The following is a 24,991-nucleotide window of genomic DNA, read 5'->3' as shown; positions in this document are numbered from 1 at the left end:
ATTACATCAAAAACATACCAACTCAGACTTTTGAGTGTGCACTGTTTCATTGAACGTTCTGCTTAAAAAGATCCATTTTTGCTGATATCGCCCAAATATATCAAGCAATTTATCTGTAAATAAAGGCAAAAGAAAACTATAAATCAACATTTTTTAAAACCTTCTACTGTACATATTTAATTTTTATAAATTTGATCTTGTGAATATACCCAGCTCTTGTAAAAGCAGCAGCCAGTGTTCAACCTCTTGCTCAAACTCAGCAACATGTGGAGAACGCAGCAAATCAGAAAGCATCAGAACACTTTCCTTAGTCTGAGCCAAAAGTGCCTCTAAACCTGCAAAGAGAAATGAGAAAAACAACAACTAAACCAAACTAAAGGCTAAACTATTCTATGTTTGACTCAAATTGAAAGAATAAAGAGTTTAATTTCTATTAAGGTACATTTAACGCTATTAAAATTAAGTACATTTTAAGATGTAGCCTAATTAGCAATTTGAATAATTAAGTTACTTATTGAGTAAATAAGTCACTTTTCAGACAGAGTAATTAGTAAAGTAATTTAAAAACAATATTGATGATGTAATTAGAAATAGTAATTAACTACTTTTTGAAAATAACTTACCCAACACTGATGGTGGTGTATATAACTTACCAATAATGGTGAAGGTTCCACCATCAATAATGTGATGCTTTGGTGTATTTTGAGGTGAGACATTTTTCTCCTTTCCATCACCTAGTTGTGGACCCTGCTGTTGCTGGACAGCAATAATAAACCTGGTATGAAGAAATTCTGCCTGTTCCCAGTGCCTCTGAAGTGCTCTGAAATTCTGTTCCATGTCTGCCTCAGTTTTGGCATCTAGATAGATCTGGAAGCCAATGCATATCCACACCCATAGTTAACAATGATCCAAAAACTGTTAAAAAATGTTAAGTATTCACATCACATGTTTAATAATGTAAACAAGTATTACTAAACCTTGTCGATTTTATTTTGATGCTTCTCTAGCTCTTTGGACATGAGATCAGCCAGCGTTAATTTCCATCCTGGGTCATACAGCAGGCCAATTCCTACAGAAACAATTCTAATGAGGGTTGATTCATATATATATATATATATATATATATATATACATTGTAGTGTATCAGACCCGAACCAGACAAATTAAAGAGTCAATGAATGTCAGTCCATCGCTTAACTCCATATTCATTTATATGTAACCCACACATTTGACTATCATGTTATAATCACTTATTGTGTATGTATTTTAATAACTATTGGATAGCTTAAGGATACATATTCATGTTTAGTATGTATGTGTTTGAATTTGTTAGCTTGAAACAGTCCTGACCATCAGTTATTTGTCAAATGTATCATATTCTTGTTATAGGAATCATTTCCAAAATTAGACCCTGCAAGAGCGGGAAAATTCAGACCACATGCTTGATAAGATAACATATGATTTATGATACCCCCGAGCAAAGACGATATCTGATTGGTCAAGACAACATCTGAGGTGTGGCCAAAGGGCCAGTTTAAATACACCATCAAATCTTGCTTTTAGCTTTGCTTCTGCTATAAGTAATGCCTGCTTTTAGTTTGCTTTTAGCCTGCTTTTTGCGTTTCCTTTTAGTCATGACTTTAAGCATTCTTTTAAGGCGCGGTTCCAGCGTGCTTCAGTCTGCACGCCTGCTGCTACTTAGCCACTGTAGCCGCACTGGGTTGTACATTATAATTAACTCAAATGATATATAGGGAATTTTAATAATTAATCAGGAATATGATTAATGTATATATATCTCTCATATGACAGTTACATTAAAATGATTGAAGATGAAAAATAGGTCAATTGTATATATCAATAACTCATTACAAGGCACTGTAATTTACTCATTAATATGTCAATATTCCATTCTTCATATCAACTATAGTGATATATCTTACTGTAAATTACCGCAAATCAAACAGTGGTTTGTCCAGCAAACGGCCATAAGATTAACTTATCAACTTTCAATAAAGTTATCACTTCTTATAATTCAAGGAAAAATATTCTCTGACCCTTAAAACATTATCCTATCATTATGAAATTTTGGTTACTAAAAAGTAAAGAGCTTGTAGCTAAAGATCAGACGTTTCATTGACTCATGATGTGAGCATTTTAGACAGAAGCAATCATGAATATATATTAGTTTTTAATAATTGAACTAATAATACATCAAACTACAAATCACACAAAGTAAATACGCGTACGACAATACAGACAGTAAACTTTGTACAAGACATAACGGAATCCAAATGAGGGAGAGAGAGAGAGAGAGAGATAATGAGTGAGAGAGGATGAGAGAGAGAGGTGAGAGAATAGGTGTGATCACAGAATAAGCTCAGTTATGCAAACTCACAGACAGTAACCCTTGAAAGACAACAACGAATCAAATCACCTTGAAAAGGTAATAGACAAATTTTAAGCAGCATTTAAATCTCCATAGAGAATGATACTTGCATGTCGTCTCTTTGTGATTGGGCGTGTTCTCTCGTGTCTTCTGGGGCTGCTATGGAATCGCGCGATATTTGAAAGGTCAAACAAATTAATGTTTCAGAATTCGTCTTCCTCGTGTGGAGAGGCAAATAGGTGAATAAACTTAGTAAGGAAAAGAAACGAAAACAACGGAGATGAAAGCTCCCGAGGGAGCCATGAGAACAGGCTGTTCTCTCAGCCGCCGTGCTGAGATCAACGGCGATAGAAGAGCGGACCAAGAGCGCGAAGAAGAGCAAGAGAGGGAGGACCCTTCCTGGATCAGTTCTACTTATGGAGTGACTGGTTCACACCTCTGTTTGCGCGAACAACCAATGAACGTCCGCGATCTGAAGCGGGAAAAAGTTCCTTTGTCTCTGGGGAAACACCCACTTCTAATAAGTTATGGCTTATCGGATTTCAGCAGTGATATTCTAGCAAGTTCGTAATTCCAGATTAATACATTTCACATTAATTCCCTTTATATAAGTGAGTCCGTCAAAGCATGATGATTAAACAGATACCAAAAATAACATATATAAATAATCAAAACATGAGTTACATTCAAATGCAGAATTACACACATTTAAAGTTTGATTAACACACGATAAAATTGCAGATACTCCAATTTGATTATGAAAGACATCTAAACCCAAAAAGGCAACACAGTCAATGTATTTAGAATACATTTGAAATAAAAGGGTACTATTTTCTTTTCTAAGAGTTAGCTTTCCTGTCCTGTTTCCCATAGGTCGTAAAGTTTTATGAGCTGGTAAGAAGGGTAGGGTTACAACCACTGATCTATATATATAACTGGATCGCTCATTGCGTTCTAAACTGCCAACAGACAGTGAAGCCACCGGAAGTGTTCGATCCGCCATCTTACTAATCCCTACCAGCAGAGAGCACCATTGAATTACATTCAAACCGCTGTCCTAAACTAACTGATTTTGAAGCAAATCAGTCAAATTCGGATTCGTTTTTATGTTATGTGTATGTAAATTCATCTTTACTTCAGATGTTATCTGCAGTGTTTATGGTCTTTTGGGGCAGTATAAGCGATATATTCAAATCGTTTAGGTGGGTGTGTCTGCTGCGCACTGATGACACAGGTAACGTTAACTGATCGCACACAAAATATAGCCTGTTTCTTTATGAACATAATTTTTCAGGAAGTGTTAAACATGAACGTATTAGTATCGGAAATGGATTTGAATATATTACAATGGATAATACAATTATGTTGTTAATATTGCTCTATAAATTAAAAACTTAACTTACTATCTGGGAAATAAAGCTTTATGTCTTTAAATCCATACTGTATATAGTAATTTATTTCTCTGAATAAATTCAGATTTCAGAATGAGCAGTTTGTAGTTTGTTATATATGTTGAGGTCGTGTCAGTCTGATGTTTATCGTGTTCATGTTCGCTACTGTAATGAACGTAGCTTTTTAATAAGTAGGGGAAATTCATAACCTTTAAAAAATAACCGTTTACATGCTTAGGGTGTTTGCATTGTAATAATGTACAGAAATACTTCTGATTTATAAACGCTGACTTGTTAGGTGATGTTTTCTCATTTAAATCATACAATTTCCTATTAATTCAATAGAACGTTTACCCACACTAGGGATTACCAATATGGCGGAGCGGCGGCTTCACTTTAATGATGTCATGAGCAATCCAGTTCTATATTATAGATCAGTGGTTACAACTCATGATTCTATTTGAGAACATTAAATTAGGAGAAACATTTCCAATTTACAAGTCAGCAATTTACAATCCTCGCATAACAGGATTAACCACTTTATGCAACACACACCCCTATCAAAATACATCTTAGTAATAAAATGACGAAGGTAAAGAATGTTAAGGAAGGTTTGTGTGTGTGTGTGTGCTTATGTGTGTGTGTGTTGTGGAATGTGTTTCGTTTCTCCTTTGAGGCTGCTCACGTGACTGTGGAATTTCTCATCCAGAGTGTCGTAAATAATTTAAATCCAGCCAGGCTGGCGCCAGGCCAGGCATTTAGTTTAGAGAGAGTTGGGTTTATATGCCTGAATTCAAAATCTACAAGCTTTGGGTTTGCATTGTTTTAGATTCAACGAACCGTGATTCATAAGTTCAGAACCAATGAATCGATGAACTGCTTATCCGTTACATCATGATGAGAAGAAGCACCACCTAATCTCGTCAAACTTTACTTCTGTACTTTTACTTTAGTTTCTTTTCTTTTCCGTTTGAGAGTTTCGTGTTCTGAGTTAAGTTTTGTAACGCTGTGTCTCCGAGTCTGACCTCGAGTGCCCGTTTAACTTCAACCAATGACAAAAAAGGGAACCCCTTTACACAGGCAAAGCAAGTACCTCCAGACTGATCTTTACTGGTGTATCTAATATAATTTTAACCTCATTGAGGAACTCAATGCGAGGGTTAATTAAGTGATTGATGGCTATTCATGTCTATGCAATTTCACGTATTGCTGTAAACTTGGGATTCCACATTTTCATTCTCTTAAACTCATTCTTCCCTAACTTTCTATCTTCCTGCAACTTGTATGAATGTGTGAGTGCATGTGCTTATGTGTTAGATTAGTTTATATGTTTTAGATTTATCTAATAAAGCCTTATTCATATTGAAAAGAGAAGTATCTTGTGTTTTGTGCTTACAAGTTAATGTCTTAAACTGCCGATCTTGTTACTGTGCTAATTAATAGTGTTTCCACTATAGTTTGGATATTAATATCCAGTGCAGATTTGATGTTAAACGGCTCGTTCAGTAAATCGCAGGGCGTCTCAGTGATCAGCCGCGAAACAGTGATTCTGTTCAAATTCCCTTTAAAATCTTAAATAATTCCCTTTGAGCTAAATTGACCTGTTTCACTTACAATATATATATATATATATATATATATATATATATATATATATATATATATATATATATATATATGACGCTGATAATGTGACTTATCTTACCCTTTGAGATGTTTCTCCAGTGCTTGGGCTTCAGTTTTGGGTTGCTCAGCTTACTTAGAACAGGGAGTAGCTGGTTGAACCCCTGCAAAATCTGTAGGGTTTTCTGCAGCAAAGCATCATGGGAGGGTAAAACTTTTGCAAATGCCTCTGCCTGTCGTAGCCATTCACTAACCTTGTCTTGTGCTTTAGCCACCACAAACTGCAAAGATGTAAATTCAAGAGAAATACTGTAAAATTTTATAAATACATGCAAAATCTAAAAGAACTGTTTGGTGTTGATACCTTCTTGAACTTTAGCAGCTTCCACTCATGGATTTGTGTGGACAACACGCTCATCAATTCCCAGAGTCCTTTCCTTGCTTCCATATTCTGCCGTGCTACTGTCAGAAAAGTGAGATCCAGTAGGTGACCTGTAAAAAAAATAAATGAAACCATTGCATTAAAACCACTGGAAGAGAGGTGTTTAGGGGCGTGATGTCTTACCTCTCAGAATTTCACTGGCTCTGCTCTGTTCATTCAGCTGCTCAGCAATCACGTACAACTGACTGTACAATGATTTCAGCTGGACAAACATTTCCTTGGGATTCTGGTCAGGGTCGAGATAGAGTCTAGAGGTGGCTCTTGAAACCAGGTTGTCTAATTTGTTCACTAATAAAGAAACGTTCTTGTCCAGTGTATCAAGCATAGAAGGAAGCCGCTGGGTAACTATGTCTGCAGCTGGTCTTAGGAGCTGAACAAACTGATCCCACAAGTCAACTACCTGCAGTAATAATTGGCTTTTAGACTTTGACTGAATTTGCAACAGAAATCAGTGACCACGTTTTCACATAACATGTACCTGCTTCAATGAGAGAACATTACTTGGATCCATGTGTGTATAATTCCTTCTCACAGTCTGCTGTAGAGAGTGGAGGTCTTCCAGCCTCTGCTGTATATCACCTAATATCCTCTCACTGTGCTGGACCTGCATATAATCATGATTAATTACTCTGCAGTTCACAATGATCGACCAGTACTGAAAAGCAGTATGTCAAAGTCAATAGCTACCGTGTTTGAAAAAACTGTAAACTGGTCAAAGGTACTAGGCTCAGACTTCATGACTTCCACAGCTGTTTTCAGCTCAGAAATGAGGTTCTCAGAACGTGTCTGCAAATCGTCACACAGTAGCTTTAGTACATCCTTGTCAATGATGCCTAAAATGGAACCTTAACACAAAAACAGCAGAAGAAACATTTATACCAATGCTTGATATACAGACATAATCGCTCTATTTCTAAACTTAACATTTCTGTATATAAAAATCCATTTGTTTTCTTCATCGAGAAATCAACTTTTAGCTACAAAATATAAACAACTCAAGACTGACCTAGCATGAGCTCTAAGGCTGTTGAGAAGTGATATGTGCTTCTAACGCAATTATAAGTCAGTCTGATCTTATTTTTAATCAATGATTTGCTGTTGGTACTTTTAGATTGTATTATTGTGTCAATCAAAATACTTTGTTGCTTTAGAATTTTTTTTGTGATTGTTATGAAATTATGTTGGGATGTTTTTATCATGTTTTTGTCAAAAACAGGTCTGGAAACAAGTCTGCCTCTGAAAAGTGAGCAGTCACTATTATTGAGATTGGTGTTAGCATATTCCCTAAAAGCACAAGAACGCTGGACACGTATATATTGGGTCAAAAATATCATTTTAATTATACGGAACTAATTTTATTAGTAGTTCTCAGTATTGACTAAAATATAAGAAAGCATATAATCAATCATCCTGACTGTAATATATATTCATATTTTTACTGACCATGTCACAGTGAGTCCTGTGATTACTTAATGTAACTGCTGTAAATACACCATTCATTTTTCTTTATTGACAGCTATTCAATTAGCCATTTTCTTTTGAATTAATAAAAAACTGGAAGCATACAGAGCAAAAATTGCATTATACTAGCAGATGTATTGCACATTTTTGAAGGCATGCAATTTATGTGCCTGTGTTGCCCTAGGTGCTTAATTAGGGCTTTTTAAAATTTGATTGGAATTGTAGACACTTGAAATACACACCGATATCCTTTTGGAAGTTGGAGATTTCGACAGTGAACAACTTATTTGATGTAGTAAAAGATGGAGGCAAGCTGTGAACTCTGTCCATCCAAATATGAAGTTTCTTGATCAGCTCCTCATATTTCAGGGGGGAACATCCACTCAGGGTCTCTAGAGAGGCTGAACTCCACTGACCAGTGAACAAATGAACATCTGCCAACCAAGAGTGGCTCTCACACAGCTGGTGCACCTCTGTAATGGCATCCTACACAATAAAATCAAGGGAATCATAACTGCACTGTTTGTTTTGTGGAGTAGCAGTGTTCCTGGATGTATATGTACTGTTCTAGGCATAATAGGTATTTGAATTTAATGCATACAGACGAAAAAGTCAGAATACCTGTGTAATCTTGTTCTGCTCATTCTGAAACTCTTGTGTTTCAATGTGAACCTTCAAGTTCCACTCCAGCAGTCTTCGGGGCAGAGGCTGATAATGGCCTCGCACTCTCTGTCCCTGAACTCTGAGGGAGTTCATAGTGACTGGCATTTGGGTTTGGGGTGACATATCATGCTCCGTTTGTGAGGGAACACTGCCTGGACCTGTTACTTCACAACATTTGGCTTTAAATTTTGAAGAAGAAAAAAATAATAATAATACAAAACATGAGACTGCTATGCTACATGTTGTGCATGCTTAATATGAAAGGAGAATGCTACTTTTTTATTTAATGGTACATGCTCTTCTGGGTACCTGCAATGTGGTCTTCAACACAGCTGTTGGACAAACAGCCTTTTGAGTCACATGACAAACTGCAGGAGTCAAACACCTATAGATCACATCAACAGTTTAGCAAAACTTTGTGCAAAAGAAATTGTTGAATTTACACTTGTAGTGTACTGTACTTCAATTTTTTTAACTGTACTTGCAGATAATGTAGTATTAATTAAATCAATGGCCACTCAAGTTTACTTAAAAGGATAAACACTCAAAAAATTGTATTCTGTCATTATTAATCTGTCATGGTAACCAAGCAGTTGCTGGTCCCCATTGACTTTCATAGTAGGGAAAAAAAAATACTGTGGAAGTCAATCGGTACCGGGAACTGTTATCATCATTCAACAATATCTTCTTCTATTTTATCTGAAGTGTGTTATTCAACATTCAAAGTGAATATAATTTAATTTGTGTTAAATTGCAATCTTAATGTGTAATTATAGATACATTTACATAAATGACACACAAGTTTAATTGATATTAAAGTTTTATATAAAATATTTTAGTTCACTTTAAATGTTTGCCAGTACATTTGGCAGTACACTTTAACCATATTTCCTATCTACTGTACATTTTTATTTAAGTGGGTCAAATACTCTAAAGTTCAGCTAATTTCATAAATTTAAACTATAATACATTCTTTTTTAATTGCAATGAACATTTAATTCAATTAAGTTTACATTCAGTTCACACTAAAGTATATTGTTCTAAAGTTTATTTGTGTACATCTTTTTTTTTATACAAGTGTATACTTTTAAATACTTCCATCAATGTGGTAAAAAAAAAGTCCTTATTTGTAGCAGTATGCTGACACTAATAAAAAGCATTTACGGTACACTGCTAGTCCAAAAGTTACAGATTGAGCAATAAAAATGGTGTCAAAATCACCAGAATGAGAAATAAATAACAAAAATGTGACTAATTCTGGCATTATAGCAAGACCATAATTAATCTACTTTTTTTCTCACCTGCAGGACAGAATCTGCTACTAATAGCAATGCTCCAAGCAAAACCTTTTGAAACAATTGCAATGGAGGAAAAACAGTGAGCTGACCGTCTGCTCCAAAGATAATATCTGTCTTGAAGAGACCACCCTGTTGTTCCTTTTCTCTCTGAAAGGCAGTTTAAAATACAGAACAAGTCCAAAATACAAATAACAATAAATCATAAATCAAATAACAATTCAGAACTAAAACCACTCTTACTTTTAAAACATTGTTTAGGAATGCAGTGATCTCCCGCTTTGAGATGGTGACAAGGTTTTGAACAGTCATGCGGTCAGCTAGAGCAGCCAGGTTTCCCAGCCACTGTAGGGCTTGTTCTGCCTGACTGAGCTCTTTCTGGAGGTTTCTATGGTAGGTGAGCTGAACGTGTAGGGATTGAGTGCTCTGGTAGAGTTTTGAGTTTTCCACTTTCATTTGGAGCTCCTGATGTGCTTGGTAAGTCTCATCCCTTACCTGCAATTAAATGATGTTACTACGAGTACCGTATATATATATATTCACATTAAAGAGATACTTCACCCAGAAATTAGTGTTCTCTCATCATTTACTGTATTCACCTCTGTCATTCTGAACCTGTTTGACTGACTATCTTTTGTGGAACATAAATGAAGCAGCTTTGAAGAATGTTCAAGTTTCTCTCTCCCATACAATGAAAGAGGATGGGAACCAGTGATGCATTCCAAGGACAAAAAAGCAGTAGTCTATGTGATATATTCCATGTGATATATTTCAAGTCTGTATGATTTTGTGTGAGAAATGTAAGTCATTATTTACTGAAAATGCTTGACAGCCGTTGTAATTATTCAGTTTCAAGATGGAAAAGAGCAGCTTGAACATTACGCTAAAAACTGTATTTGCATTCCATGAAAGAAAGTCCTGTTTTTGAATGACACAAGGGAGTAAATGATCACAGAATGTAGAATTTTGAGTGAACTGAAAGCGTTAAACATTACCTTACTAAGTGTCGCAGCATAACAATGTAGGAAACTATCTAAAGATGCTTGAGCTGCCTGAATCTTTTCCAGGAGTGCAGTTTGGAAATCTAATAATGTATAAGTCCTTATATCATCATGTGGCAGCCAACTGACTTGCTTTAGCTCCTCAGTTAATCTAAAAAAAATAAAATAAGCTTTTGAGATGAGCAAAATGTGAATATTTATAGCAACACTTCTTTAATATAATTTAACCCTGTAAAGCCTTACAAATGAAACAATAGTAAGTTTTACTGAACCTTTAAATAATATATATATATATATATATATATATATATACAGTACAGACCAAAAGTTTGGACACACCTTCTCATTCTAAGAGTTTTCTTTATTTTCATGACTATGAAAATTGTAGAGTCACACTGAAGGCATCAAGGGCTATTTGACCAAGAAGGAGAGTGATGGGGTGCTGATATATATTGATAAACTAAAGCTCATCCTCAAGGAGGAAAAAACTACCTGTTTTACTCAGAGGCCCAACCTAAGCAAAATTAAATTTGTCGCGGTCGCTGATATTTAAATGGCCAAAAAGTAAGATTCTAATAAAATTACAAAATTAAAAAATTCTGATAGCTTGTAATGTAAATCAATGACATATTTATAACAGTATAAGAGACTATTTACATAAAATGCATAGAAATATTAGTTGTCACTCTATATCTCCCAGTAATATGTTTTAGTGAGATGATATTTAAATGTTTATTCTTATGTTCAAAGTTCTGTAGTTTCAAAACATATATTGTAATGCAATACAATGATGATTGAGAGAACAAATATATGTTCCTTAAAAACCTTTTTTCAACATGACTTTTCTAAAAAAAAAAAATATATATATATATATATATATATATATATATATATATATATATATATATATATCGGTCATATAGTGAGAATATCATCAAAAATTTTATTTCACTAATTCCTTTCAAAAAGTGAAACTTGTATATTATATTCATTCATTACACACAGACTGATATATTTCAAATGTTTATTTATTTATTTTAATTTTGATGATTATAACTGACACCTAAGGAAAATCAAAAATTCAGTATCTCAGAAAATTAGAATATTGTGAAAAGGTTTAATACTGAAGACACCTGGTGTCACACTCTAATCAGCTAATTAACTCAAAACACCTGCAAAGCCTTTAAATGGTCTCTCAGTCTAGTTCTGTAGGCAACATCGGTGGTTCCCAACCTTTTTCAACTCGCGACCCACACAACCAAACACGTTTGCGCGGCCCACTGCAAAAAAATTAACTGACCCCACTATTGTTGGGTTAATAACTTGGTACTCAGAAGCTTGATTGTTAACTGTATTTATTGAATGAACTGGGGCTGTGCGATATGGACAAAAAAAAAAAATATCGCGATTTCTTTGATCAATTTTTCTATTTTGATTTTAATCGCAATTTTGACGCACACAGATATGCTTTACAGTCATAAATGCATTCAGGATGAATTTGAAACATATTTCCAAAAGAAAACCAATAAGAGCTTTATCAAAAAGTTGTAACATCTCTAGAACAGACATAAGTCAAAATAATCACTATAGTAAAGGTGTAACAAAATTTATAGACTTATGGCAAAAAAAAAAAAACATTCCAACAGGACTTGGCCCCAGCACTCAGTGCCAAAACTACCAGTACCTGGTTTAAGGACCATGGTATCCCAGTTTTTAATTGGGCAGCAAACTCGCCTGATCTTAACTCCATAGAAAATCTACGGGGTATTGTGAAGAGGAAGATGGGATATGCCAGACCCAAGAATGCAGAAGAGCTGAAGGCCACTATCAGAGCAACCTGGGCTCTCATAACACCTGAGCAGTGCCACAGACTGATCGACTCCATGCCACGCCACATTGCTGCAGTAATTCAGGCAAAAGGACCCCCAACTAAGTATTGAGTGCTGTACATGCTCAGACTTTTCAGTTGGCCAAGATTTCTAAAAATCCTTTCTTTGTATTGGTCTTAAGTAATATTCTAATTTTCTGAGATACTGAATTTGGGATTTTCCTAAGTTGTCAGTTATAATCATCAAAATTAAAATAAATAAACATTTGAAATATATCAGTCTTTGTGTAATGAATGAATATAATATACAAGTTTCACTTTTTTAATGGAATTAGTGAAATAAATCAACTTTCTGATGATATTGTAATTATATGACCAGCACATTTATATATATATATATATATATATATATATATATATATATATATATATATATATTTCCCAGCAAAAAGACCCATGTATCAAGGTCTTCACTCCCTAATAAAAAGTTTGCATATCAAATCAAACATGATACAGTAGGCTTTTTGGACAAAAACCTGGCTAGATGTAATAAGGCAACCCTGAATTGGGGCACTGCTATCAGCAGCTGAGAAGGAAGGAAGTCAATCCTGCGTTTGACAGTAGCCTTGTGTGCATTCCTGTGCCACCTGAAAAAGTTGTCAAGGTAACAGTTAGAAAACTGCTTGTATTAACAACTATATAGTCACACATTCCAAAGTTAACACAACATAAAGACTAAAGGTAAGTCACCTTTCGAAGGTCTTGCGCAGTACAAAGTCTCTGAAAAATGGGATGTTTCTTACAGCACCCCAAAGCGCAGACTCTCGTGTCCACTCTCCCAGGCTCCAGAGCTCAATGCAGCAGTCGTTCTGCACATGTATTATGGTTGTGAAAGTGTTGGTGTAGTAATCTGTGCCCACTTCACTGCGTGAGACCACTCGCAAGTCATATGGTCTGATAAAAGAGAAATTAGACTTAATCAACATAAACTTACTCAAAATTGATATCAAACTAAAATACTATACTGCAAATAAACAAGTTAATTTGAAAGAAATACATTCAAGTGAAATACATTTAACCATTATGTTTTGTTTTGATCATTTTGATCCAGAGAGATGTCATAGTTCACCCAAAGATTAAATTAAATTACTCACCCTCAAGCTGTTAATAAACCTGTATGAGTTTTATTTCTTTTTTTGAACACATAATAAAATATTTTGAAAAATGTTGGTAACCAAAGAGTTGATGATAGCAAAACAATACTATTGAAGTCAAATGGGGACCATAAACTTTCTGGTTACCCATATTTTACAAAATAGTTTATTTTGTGTTCAACAGAAGAAAGAAATACAGGTTTCATACAGGTTTGGAAAAACTTGAGGGAATGTAAATGATGACAATTTTTATTTTTGGGTGAACTTTCCCTTCAGAGTTTTCTTTCAGTTAGAATGGGTTTTGTATTTCTTTTTTGAACTGATTAATAATAGGCCTGAGTGTATGTACTTTACTTTTACATTGAACATTGGCTAAATTATTCACAAATAATTGTATAGATTTATTTTCACTCAAAAACATGTGGTGAATAAACTCAGATCATAGAAACCTATTATCAATCAGTGCCAAAAATAAATACAAAATCTAAGTGAAAATAAACAAAGGTTTAATACAAGAATTGCGGTTAATGAGAAATTTGCAAGCAATGTTTATTAAGAATTTTTATTCAGATTTGCAAATAATTTTTATTGAGAAAACAACATTGGGATTTTCAATAAATAAATAAAAGGACTGGCACCTGTAAGGTCCATCTTCAGAAGCCTTCAAATAGTAAAATTCATGTTCCCCTAGATGTTTTTCCTTGGCTAGCATCTCAACTACCTCAGCTCCGGTGAGTGGTTTGTATTTAGGTTTCCTATTTTTCTTGGTTTTATTCTTTTCTCTTGGGACTGCAGGCTTCTCATGTTCAAACCTTCAAAATGAAGACAAACTATATTTACAATCTTCAAAGGAAAGTACAGAAAAAGTAAATGAATGGAATAAGTTGGTAATACTCAACTTACTTGAATCTTCTGTCGTTCGAGTGCTGAATCGCTCTGACAGGTGTCACAAAACGGCGCCCTTCTCGCCACACAGTCTCTCTGACCGGCAGTTCAGAGCAAACCTGTGATACTAACTGAGGCAGTTTAACAAACGACAGATCGTATTGCGGTGGAGACAATGGAGGGCTGAGGGAGCGAAAGGGTGAGGGTTCACACTTAAATGCTGGTGTGGCAGTATGAGATTCACGAAGCAGCAGTCGAGGCTGAGAAGCTGCAGCTTCAAGACTGTTTCTTCTCTTGTTTCGGGTGACGGCTGGTTCTGAGAAGCCATTTCCTTGAGTCTCTCTCTTGGGTGAAGACATGGTTAAAAGTCAGTTTGAGATATCACTGCCTGCACTGGGAGTCCACTTCAAACCCATCTTCTGAAAAAGCATCCAGTGTTTCATGATGTCCTGGCAACATGAATCAAAAAGTAGTATTTGTCAAAACAATAAACAAAAATTAGGTCAACTTGACTTCTTAATACTGCATTACTACAAACAAAACATTTACAAAATAGGCCTACAATACCTTATAACAGAGAAAACTAAAAATTTGTCTAAAATATTTCAAATGGTGTAGGCTAACGTAAGCTTGACAAGTTGACAGTTCACAGGAGCATATTTTAACCTAAAAGTATACGTATAAGCACACTAACGTACACTTGTGATAATAGAAATGTTATATTGCTATTTCCACGGTTTATACTCTATGCTACCAACGCAACGTCTATATTCAAGTAACGAGACACAATTGCAGAAAGTTTGTTAACAGACAAAAAAGGATAACAAATAAATAGCGGTTTTGATAGACGTGTGACAAAAAATAAGTAGGTAACTATTTTATTAATTACATAAGAGGTGAAGTGTGTAAAGTTGTCTTACCTGGGATCAAATCTCAGCGCATTTGTGTTTACGCGCTTCCTGTTGTCATGGGAACGGTAACAAACTCGATCAAACTTTCACAGTAAAGAATAGGAACGGGTTTTTACTTTAAGAAAATCAGGAATAACCTTCAGAAAAGCCCCATTTAAAGGGACCTTCTAGTCTGTCGACAAAACATCAGTGATTTCGTGCTCAGAAATACATTTATACCATAGAGTTGCCAAATGTTAACCGCGTAACGGTTAGCCTATTCATAATGTAATAAAGATTCATAAAATGTTAAAAGACTCACTGTAAGGTAGCGTACTAATTGCATAATTTGTTATTTTCCTTATGAGGAAGAAAGGAAAAGAAAAAAAATAATATCAGTCCATGCTGGGTTTGCTGGTCTCATGGTTATTTAATTACCGGAATCAAAATTAAAACCATTAAAAATATATATCGTTATTTGAAATAAATACTACCTACCTATATATATATATATATATATATATATATATATATATATATATATATATATATATATATATATATATTTATAGCCTGATGTACTAAAATAAAATTTAACTACACAGAAACAAAACTACTAAAATGTAAAAAGTATATAAATGGCAAGAAATATAATAATAAAGGCTAATTCCAAATATTAATAAAAACTATAATAGTATCTCAATGAGTGTAAAATAACTCTGGCTGGTCTTAAGTTGGTCTCCTAGCCTGGCTAAGGTAAAGCACCACAAACTTCATTAAAACCAACCAGCAGAAAAACAAAACATTTTAGTTTGTGTTTTAGCAGTTTCAGAAAAGAACAGCATTTCTCTGTGGCGTCTCGTTCATTATTAAGCAGCATTATTGACCAACCAATAAATAGTTTAACAATGGCCTGGCCTTCTTTTATTCTGCCCTAGCTTTCAGATTTACACCTAGCTATTTTCCAGAAAACTGACTTCTCAGGAAACGTATACTATACACTAACCACAATGTTTTATAAATGTATTGCAGGTTATGCCTCACACTGTCCTAGTGTATCTAAAAGGACCGAATCCTTAGAAAAATCATTTAATAAAAAAAAAAAAAAAAAATCAGTTTGAATATCAGATACAGTTCATGTCAAAAAACAAGATTCTGATGGGCAATAAACAAAGGAAAATGCATTTCACACATTCATTATCATACAGACATGTTTAAAGTTTTGATAGATGTATTAACGTTTATACACACTAAACAAAATCCCAATAACAGCAAAAGACAGTAGATTTATTAGAATTCAGTCATTTTCTTGTGTGTGTCTGCTTTCTTCTGCTCTCTCTGGATGGACTGTTCCTGAGCCCTCAGCTGCTCCAGTAATCTGCGGGAAGCAGTGAGCTTCTCCTCGATTCTACTGACCACTGTTGCATCCCTGAGGACAGACAGAATGCAAAGACAAAGACACTGAGAAAGACAAATATGTAATGGTGACTGTTGAAGAATAAAACAATACATTTAGTTTTCATTAGCCACATCAACAGCAGTTTTCAAAACAGAGCTGCTGCAACAAAATTCATTGCGATTTTTGCACCACTGCATTGCACAAGCAGAGGATTTATGTCAGAGCAATGGTAATAATGAGAGGTGCAACAGATTTTCAAAAGAGCAGATCTACTGAACTCCTTTAGTAGCTTCTGCAACACTGATAAGGGTAAAATCAAGAATGAGAAGGCGATGAAAGGAACAAAGAAAAGAAAGCTGGCCGCGTGCAAAGAAAGTGAGGAAAGAACACCTTCCATTTCGTCTACTGAGAGACTTCGTGAGCTGCTGGATCTCTCTCTCCACTTGAGCTACTTTCTCCGTAGCCTGGAACAGACGAACGTTCAGGGACCGTTTGGTGCTCTTTCTACCCTGGTAGGCCTCTACACCTGTGACTGATGAGCTTGATGAATGAGACGCAGGCTGAGCTGTGTCACCAAGCTTAGAGTTCAGGAAATCAAAAACATTGTGGCGTGTTGATGTGGAGGCTTTCCTCTTTTTAGCCTTCAGTTTGCGAGAGGCCGGGTTGTGCTTAGCAATAGCAGCTGCAGTCTTTCTCTGAGTGAGTTCAGCACACATGTCCAATGAGCTGCCTTTCGGAAGAACCATGGCCTGAACTGGCTCTACTCGACCAGAGAGGGTCTTCCCCAAACCTATGCATGCACAGAAAGAACTGTTACAAACATATGCACAAGATAGAAATTAGAGGTTGAACGATATACGAGATTTTGGGGGCCGATAGCGAATATAAAACCAATATATATAACACTAAAGCAAGAAGAAGAAAAAACATGCATAACATTTGCTTAAATGTAATTTTTACATTTTTAAAATAAATAAATGCAAAAATAAATCTAAACAAACACTGCAACCAGCAGTGTACCTGTTAATCTGGTGAGTTTGTGTGCACTGGAATCATATTAGGGGTGGAATGGTTCAATTTTTTCACGGTTCGGTTTGTTTCACGGTTTTAGGGTCACCATTTCAGTACGGTTCAGTATGTCCTATGTTTATAGAAAAACTATACTTTCAAAAAAAAAAAGAATATTCTAACTACAAGCAACAGCACAAATAAATACAATAGGATAAATAAATACAAAGTAAATAAAATAAACAGTGATTTTCATTTTTTTTTTTTTAGGTAGGTCTTTTCTAGCTTTTTAATCAAGAGCATTGAGTGATTTCTTTGTTGTTGCTGTTCGATTAATATAAAGACTGTCACTTTAAGAGAATGCACTGATACAGTAGTCTACATTCAGCCGGCTATGTCTGCTGTAGGATAGTTTTCACTGAATAGATTTACTGAAGAAGGCTTACTACTGAGATGTTCTCTGTTCTGTGTTCTCTGACTTTGCACACATGCTATCGATGGTTTGTCCAAGGTTTTTTTTTTTCCCATAGCTGTTGTTGTAATGTCTGGGAAGCCAGTATGCGCATTCCATTAACCAACATATATATGCTGAACATATATATGCTGAACTTTGTTTGTTTTACGTGTTATTTATAGCAAACCATATTACAGATGCTTTGTCAGATTTAAGTTGAACCGTGCGTGGAGAACCGAGCGGTTCGATTTTTTTCAGCGAACCGTCCCATCCCTAAATGAAATATATATACTATATCAAATAAAGACAAGATAGTGCTAATTTTACATATGCTGTAGCATATAGAGAACATATATATATATATATATATATAGCACCGCATAGTTTGAAATCAACTGTTCAAATTTTGCCACTTGTGAATGTTCAGTGACAGCCCAACTCTCCTGTCCACTGACTGTTAAACACAGAGCACACTCTTTTTTTGCAATGCACAAATGCGTACACTTTAGAGAATCTCACAGCTGAAGTTGACAAATTTGCAAGGTTAGATATTCAGATTAGATATTCAAAGACACGTTTATATTAAAAGTTAATTTGCTGAATGCTACCAATTTTACTGATGTTTTATAGCATTTGCCTTATTGTTACTAATAACAGAAAAGCAAATGCTGTGACAGTTTTTATAATACTTTTACATTTGTTCTGATGGTTTTAAGACCGATCTCTGATATAGTCACCTACCTTTACCAAACTCATAACCCATTTTGAGCAAGAGCTTGGAGCCAATGCCACGTGTGTGAGCCTCCCAACCGCAAAACTCTGCACTGTTTACCTGGGCCATGTCCTCCTCTCTTGATCTGAATACTGTAATTAGACACAAAGTCAGCTTTTGATTTCAACAATGTGTTGAATGTGCATTCCAGTACGCGATATTCCAGATGTTGTAATTATGCTTTTACACCTTTAGCATAAGCAGCATCACACTGGTCAGAATCATCCTCAGAGTCTGATGAGGAAGAGGAGGAACTGTCATCCTGACGAAGAGGAGGAATGATCCCATCAGCCTCCAGGACAGCTTCCTTCAGCAGCAGCGAGTCAAATTTCACTGTGTACAACTCGCCTTCAATCTCTGGAGAAAGAGAAGCAGAATGTCTCATGCACACCTGTAATATCTATGTCTGTTTTGCCTAATCGAGTTGTGTTTTTGTGCAGTGTTTCTGAAACTGCCGCTATTTTCCATTAAATCTCCCCTTGGGGATCAATAAGGAATCTCTCTCTCTCTCTGTTCTTGTGAACTGTGGGAAAGGTAACAAACAAATTATATCATATTGCAATCTCTGTTCTTCATTTCTGTTAATGGCAGTGAAAGAACTCTGAAAATGTACCTGATATTTTGGCCGGGTACCAAATGCCATCTTCATGCCTGGCCAAACACGCAGAGCCCAACTCCATGTTACTGATGTCAGCCTCCAGGAAGTCCCTGAGCTCTGATACACACACCACCTCACCATGAGAGTACCTGAAAACACACACATCAGTCAACAAAAAGCTGCAAACAACATACAGGAAACTACAGAAAACAAAAAATGCCATCATAGACAGGATCCCCACATGCTATGAGTCTGGGGGACTGCATCCCCTTGAGTCATAACATATGTCAAGATCTATAATGTTTTTATAAAAGGCAAGTGAGTTTAGTTTGTAAAAAAAAAAAAATATATATATATATATAATAATATATATATATATGCAATTATGATAAATGCATTTACATTTGTAAAAAATTACTTTAAGTTGAAAATATGATTGAAAGGTTTTATGAAAATAATAATCACATTTAATAATTACATAAGAAAGTATATTTTCATAAAACTTAAATTATATTGAAAATTATATTGAAACATATTTTCAAGGATGTAATTACATGTAATAAATTATTTAAAAAATGCAAAGATATGAGACGTATAAAAATACTTTTTACAGTGACAACACCACTAATATATATATATATATCTTTTTTATTTTTATTATTATTTTTTTTTTTATATATGTTATGCAAGTTTATGTATAGAAGATATTTATTTTACAAAAATTTACCTTGAAAATTATGAAAATACTGAATAAGATGTGTGCACTCACAGGAATGAAAGGTGTAAGATAAAAACATATAAATCTTTACTCAACCTAATTTAATTTAAAATTGATGAAAATGGTTAGTTTTTAGGGTTTTTTTAATAGTTTTTTTAAACCAGTATTATTATTTTTTTGTGAATATTATAATATAAGCCAGACAAAAACTTTTCACTTTGTATAGCAAGCACAGATTAAAACTAAAATGACTGAAGAAGTAAAACAGCACCTGCAGTTGTCCATGAAGCGGCACTTGTCCTCAAGGTAGAAGCCGCAGGGTTTCATGGATTTGTTTGTGGGATGAAGGTACAGCACCCGGACTCGAGCCTCTTCTCCTTCTGCCTCCTCAGGGCAGACCACCATGGCATTATGGTACTCCAGGGTTCCCCATGAGGTACGGTACGGAGCACGTACCTTAGTGCCACTTATATCCACGTCTTTAGGTTCAGAGTTTAGTTTTACCTCAGCAGAGTCCTCTGACAGTTCAGCATAGAAAGAAGCAAACTCATCGTCTAAAGCTGTTTCTTGAGGAACCGATGTGGCACTTTGGTTCGTCGAGGGCTCCTCCAACAAAGCCAGCAACTGGCTCTTTTTGACAGACACCAGGCTGGACTCTGTGAGCTCAATGAGCTGCTGCAGGTCCTCCTTCAGCTTCAGCAGGTCAGCCTGCTCCTCTGAGCCCAAACAAGCACATAACGCCACCTCCACCTGCTGAAGCTGAGCGCTGTAGGTCCTGATGGCTTCTTCCAGACTGCGTTCATCCATAGTGAGGATCAGACACTTACATGACAGGAGCTCACGGAGATAAAACTGCAAGGATAAAACAGGCAAAGAACAGTCTCGTTACATTATGCAAAACAGTACAGTCGTCATACATATCAGAAAACATTATTTAATGTTCTTGTGAGATATATATATGAGTTGAGGTGGAGACTATGCAATTATGCCGGTTAGCTTTCAAGCTAACGTTAGAGAGCCCAAACGTTAGCTCTCTCTAGCTAGTTTACTGATTTATTTAAGTTCAGATACAGGATTTTACTTTGTAACCGGCTAACATAACATAACATGAAAATCACGGACTTACATTTTAAATCTGCTGTTTGTCGTCTTCTTAGCAGTGTTTTGTTTCTGTACGGACAGAGACGGTGAGATTTACTCGGTTTCAGCTCATTGGGAGCCGCTCAACTTTGACATCACTGTCGTCATCGGGCACAGGGTTGCCAGGTTTTCACAATTGCTACGCAAAACTATCCCTATCTTCCCCGGTAAAAATCACATTCGGATGGGTAAAGTACACGTTTTTGGTGCTGTTCTCCTGGTAAAATTTGCATTTTAAGGGATAAATATCACGTTATTGGGATAACTTAAATCGCGGCAAGAGTGTTAGACAAATCCCGCGAGAAAACCACATACTTGGCAACACTGATCGGTCAGCACTGGCTTTCCTTCATCCTATATCGGTTATTTTATTAATTATTTGCACTTATTCACACAAAAGCAAAATGATTATGTTGTTCATTTTTACATTTAGCAAGGTAAATATTATATTCATAAATTTAAAAAAAATTGCGAAATGCATTGCAAGACGTATTTTATTTTTATTAGAAATTGAATCTTTGAAAAAGTCTGTATAACGAAAGAATGACATACTGTTAGATTACAATAGCTCACCCGCTGTAGGAAGAAGGAAGATCATTTGAACTATTTTTTACTAGTTTATGTTTTATGAATATTTTCCCCCTCTTCTCAGATTAAGATTGTTCTTGTTTCTTGTGTGTGTGGACTTAATTGGTCAAATGTATTGATTTGAAGATATTGATCTTCATATATATATATATATATATATATATATATATATATATATATATATATATATATATATATATATATATATATATATATATGAAGATCAATATCTTAGCAGCAATCATGAAAAGAAAGATGATTGCTTTGAGTCTTTCCTGGAGGAAACTGAGATTCTGATAGAAAGATATTTAAGAATAATTAGCATAATTACTACCCCCATAGCAGAATATAATATTTACACTTATTACAAAGAATACCTTGATTTGGTTGACTTGATGCCACGTCTGAATCCTGGTTTGTGACACAATAATTTCCAGTCAAGGATTTTAACAGCTCAAAATGTAAATGGTTATTATGAATCTTAAAGAAACTGACTAACGTTCCAGTAGAGCGATGTCTTCATCTCTTTCAGTCAATAAACTCACAACAGTTGACACCATCTGGTGGTAATTGTTTGACGTTTTATAGGCCTGCAAGGCCAAAAACATCTGACGGTTTTTTTCTGCACCGATGGCCTGTTTGATGTCTGACAGCAAGAGGAGCATGACAGACCTTCTTTGATGGATGATTGTGGCTTCTGGACTTCACTTCTCACATTCACTGTAAAAATGTCAAACTTAATCAGAGCAAGTTTTATAGATATACAAACGTCTGCATCAAGAATAGGGTGGCAATCTCTGTAACCCCCAAAAGGAGGACATTTTGCAGGATAAAAACTGAAAAAATAATCCTAAACCAGTGACAAAAAAAATAAGCATAATAAACTGTGTCATTATGTGCGGTTCAATATCAACCAATAAGATTCCATGTACGATGTCGCGTTATCATTGGTCAGTCGTTGAAGCCTATTTCCGATTGGTTGTTGCAGTTTTGACAGCGTTTATGCCAAGAGCAAAGAGAAAGAAATCAAAGAGAAGAGCAGTGGCGCCTCCAGAAAATTTTAACAGGGGTGGCCAGATGAGGCCACAGTAAATCTTGGGGTGGCACAACAAAATAAAGAGAAAATTATTAAGGGTTTCCAATATTGACAAAAAAAATGGTATCCCTGTTATTTCTGGGATTTTATCAATAACGATAAATAGACAATAATGTCACTTTAATTGTGCTGATATCTTATTTCTAATTTTGCTGACAGATGACTCCTGAATTTTTTATTTTTACCTTTACGCCATTCTTTCTAGAAGTGTGCACCATCTTTTAGGTCAAATACTTGCATTTGGGCTGTTACCAAGCAAATGCAATCAGTATCAACAAAAATGATCTTTGCAATGCAGAGAAAACAGAAGCTGCATCTGAAGTGCCATTGAGATGTTTTTACACACTGTTTAATGCAGCTCTGTGGGACATGGTAACTTTAGCCTGCAGTTATAAATTAATAAATAATGTTCTGATATTTTAAAAATAAAACATTGAAAACTGATGTTCGAAATTATTTTAAAAATAAGAAGGTACCGTAAATATGAAATTAAAACCAGCAGTAGGTGGCAGTGAGTCACTGTTAATAAGTGAGTCATTGCGATTGAACCGAATTATTTAAACGGTTGATTTATTCAGGAACGAATCACTGTCATGTTGCTCAGAGACGCAAAACAGTGGCTGTGTTTGGAATGATTTTTGTTTGAACTGTTGTATAAAAGCAATGTCACACTTGTAATTATGCTGACTTTTAGAGAAAAATGTAACTCTTCGTGTGATAATAACTATATGAAATTATATAAACTATATAGATCTATAAATTTTCTGCCCCATATCTTGAAAAATGTGATAATTCTAAATTTCCAGTGAAAGAACGCACTACAAATGCGTATGCGAACCAGTCTAGACCATCTAGACGTATGTGCACACTCTGTGATTTGTTTGGACGGGGGAGGGCGACGGGGGCAGGACTACTCCGGTGCTGCCAATCTGCAATCTTTTTTGGTGGCTGCAGCATGTGCTGCATTTTTATTTATTTTTTCCCCCCACTATAAACTTAAACTATTACGAATTTACATTCTGCATTTAAATTTATAGTAGGTTACACACTGAAAATCATCCTAGGGGTGGCCCTTGGGGGCGCCCCTGGAGAAGAGTACCTGGCCATGCGCGTTGCGCGAACGCACGAGACACAGAGACACAATTTATTTTGTGTTAGCAAGTCCAGCTCAGGTGAGAAAAAGTAAAGCGAAAGTAAATGTAATGCATTATTTTCCATAATAAGTAATGCAATAAGTTACTTTTTTAAGGGAGTAAAGCAATCTTTTAATGCATTCCTTTTAAGAGTAGCATATGGGAGGCCGTTTGAGGCGAAACCCTTTGAAAACTTGTGATACACACTGAAACACTTGCGATACTCACTGAAACACTTGCGATACCCACTGAAACACTTGTGATATACACTGAAACACTTGCGATACTCACTGAAACACTTGCGATACCCACTGAAACACTTGCAATATACACTGAAACACTTGCGACACACACTGAAACACTTGCGATACCCACTGAAACACTTGCGATACCCACTGAAACACTTGCAATATACACTGAAACACTTGCGACACACACTGAAACACTTGCGATACACACTGAAACACTTGCGATACCCACTGAAACACTTGCGATACCCACTGAAACACTTGTGATATACACTGAAACACTTGCGATACTCACTGAAACACTTGCGATACCCACTGAAACACTTGCAATATACACTGAAACACTTGCGACACACACTGAAACACTTGCGATACACACTGAAACACTTGCGATACTCACTGAAACACTTGTGCGAATAAGTGAAATACTATATATCTGTGCAAATATATAAAAACTTTGAAACATTCTCGCGTGTGAGAGAGCATTAACATTTTGTGTCCGGAAGTCATTTCATTGCAACCGGAAGTTATACTACTTCTTCTTCTTCGGTTTTATGGCGGGTAGCACCAAAGTTAGGTGCATTATCGCCACCTACTGTATTGGAGTGTGAACCAGAGTTTACCCTTTCAAAACGTGAGAAAAAAAGTAATAATAATATAAAATAAAAAAAAAATATATATTTTTTTTTATATATATATATATAAAAAATATATATTTTTTTTTACATAAATACAATTAAACCCACTAACCGGATGTTATAGCTCAAATATTCTCCTCATATATTCGGACTAAATGAACTGAAGGACATGGGAAA

The 24,991-nt window shown here is 35.4% G+C and overlaps 2 protein-coding genes across 4 annotated transcripts in view; both read right to left on the bottom strand.

Annotated features, from left to right (window-relative positions):
* Nucleotides 1-14,281, bottom strand: part of LOC132119317 (dynein heavy chain domain-containing protein 1) — a 46,665-nt gene extending 32,384 nt beyond the window's left edge. For 2 of the 3 annotated variants that reach the window (XM_059529160.1, XM_059529161.1), the window contains exons 1-19: nucleotides 14,151-14,281; nucleotides 13,886-14,059; nucleotides 12,844-13,047; nucleotides 12,630-12,740; nucleotides 10,260-10,416; nucleotides 9,508-9,759; nucleotides 9,271-9,414; nucleotides 8,279-8,354; nucleotides 7,928-8,148; nucleotides 7,549-7,792; nucleotides 6,533-6,690; nucleotides 6,324-6,449; nucleotides 5,969-6,245; nucleotides 5,768-5,895; nucleotides 5,486-5,684; nucleotides 978-1,069; nucleotides 654-867; nucleotides 210-335; nucleotides 19-113 (exon numbers count right to left, since the gene is read on the bottom strand). In XM_059529160.1, coding sequence (XP_059385143.1) covers nucleotides 19-113; nucleotides 210-335; nucleotides 654-867; nucleotides 978-1,069; nucleotides 5,486-5,684; nucleotides 5,768-5,895; nucleotides 5,969-6,245; nucleotides 6,324-6,449; nucleotides 6,533-6,690; nucleotides 7,549-7,792; nucleotides 7,928-8,148; nucleotides 8,279-8,354; nucleotides 9,271-9,414; nucleotides 9,508-9,759; nucleotides 10,260-10,416; nucleotides 12,630-12,740; nucleotides 12,844-13,047; nucleotides 13,886-13,959 — 2,898 coding nt within the window. In that variant the 5' untranslated portion in view covers nucleotides 13,960-14,059; nucleotides 14,151-14,281. The remainder of the gene's footprint in view (nucleotides 1-18; nucleotides 114-209; nucleotides 336-653; nucleotides 868-977; nucleotides 1,070-5,485; nucleotides 5,685-5,767; nucleotides 5,896-5,968; nucleotides 6,246-6,323; nucleotides 6,450-6,532; nucleotides 6,691-7,548; nucleotides 7,793-7,927; nucleotides 8,149-8,278; nucleotides 8,355-9,270; nucleotides 9,415-9,507; nucleotides 9,760-10,259; nucleotides 10,417-12,629; nucleotides 12,741-12,843; nucleotides 13,048-13,885; nucleotides 14,060-14,150) is intronic. The other variant, XM_059529162.1, reaches the window with a different exon arrangement.
* A 1,497-nt stretch (nucleotides 14,282-15,778) lies between these two features.
* zgpat (zinc finger, CCCH-type with G patch domain) lies at nucleotides 15,779-21,264 on the bottom strand. Its single transcript, XM_059529159.1, has 7 exons — nucleotides 21,098-21,264; nucleotides 20,243-20,823; nucleotides 19,269-19,402; nucleotides 18,845-19,012; nucleotides 18,625-18,747; nucleotides 16,812-17,211; nucleotides 15,779-16,451 (listed from the first exon to the last, which is right to left on the bottom strand). Exons 2-7 carry the CDS (start codon nucleotides 20,776-20,778, stop codon nucleotides 16,313-16,315), a joined length of 1,500 nt encoding a protein of 499 aa, XP_059385142.1. The 5' UTR covers nucleotides 20,779-20,823; nucleotides 21,098-21,264; the 3' UTR covers nucleotides 15,779-16,312.
* Nucleotides 21,265-24,991: the final 3,727 nt, after the last annotated feature.

Source organism: Carassius carassius, chromosome 38 (assembly GCF_963082965.1).
Source record: "Carassius carassius chromosome 38, fCarCar2.1, whole genome shotgun sequence".
Taxonomy (NCBI): Eukaryota; Metazoa; Chordata; class Actinopteri; order Cypriniformes; family Cyprinidae; genus Carassius; species Carassius carassius.
This window is presented reverse-complemented; position numbering and strand designations above follow the sequence as displayed.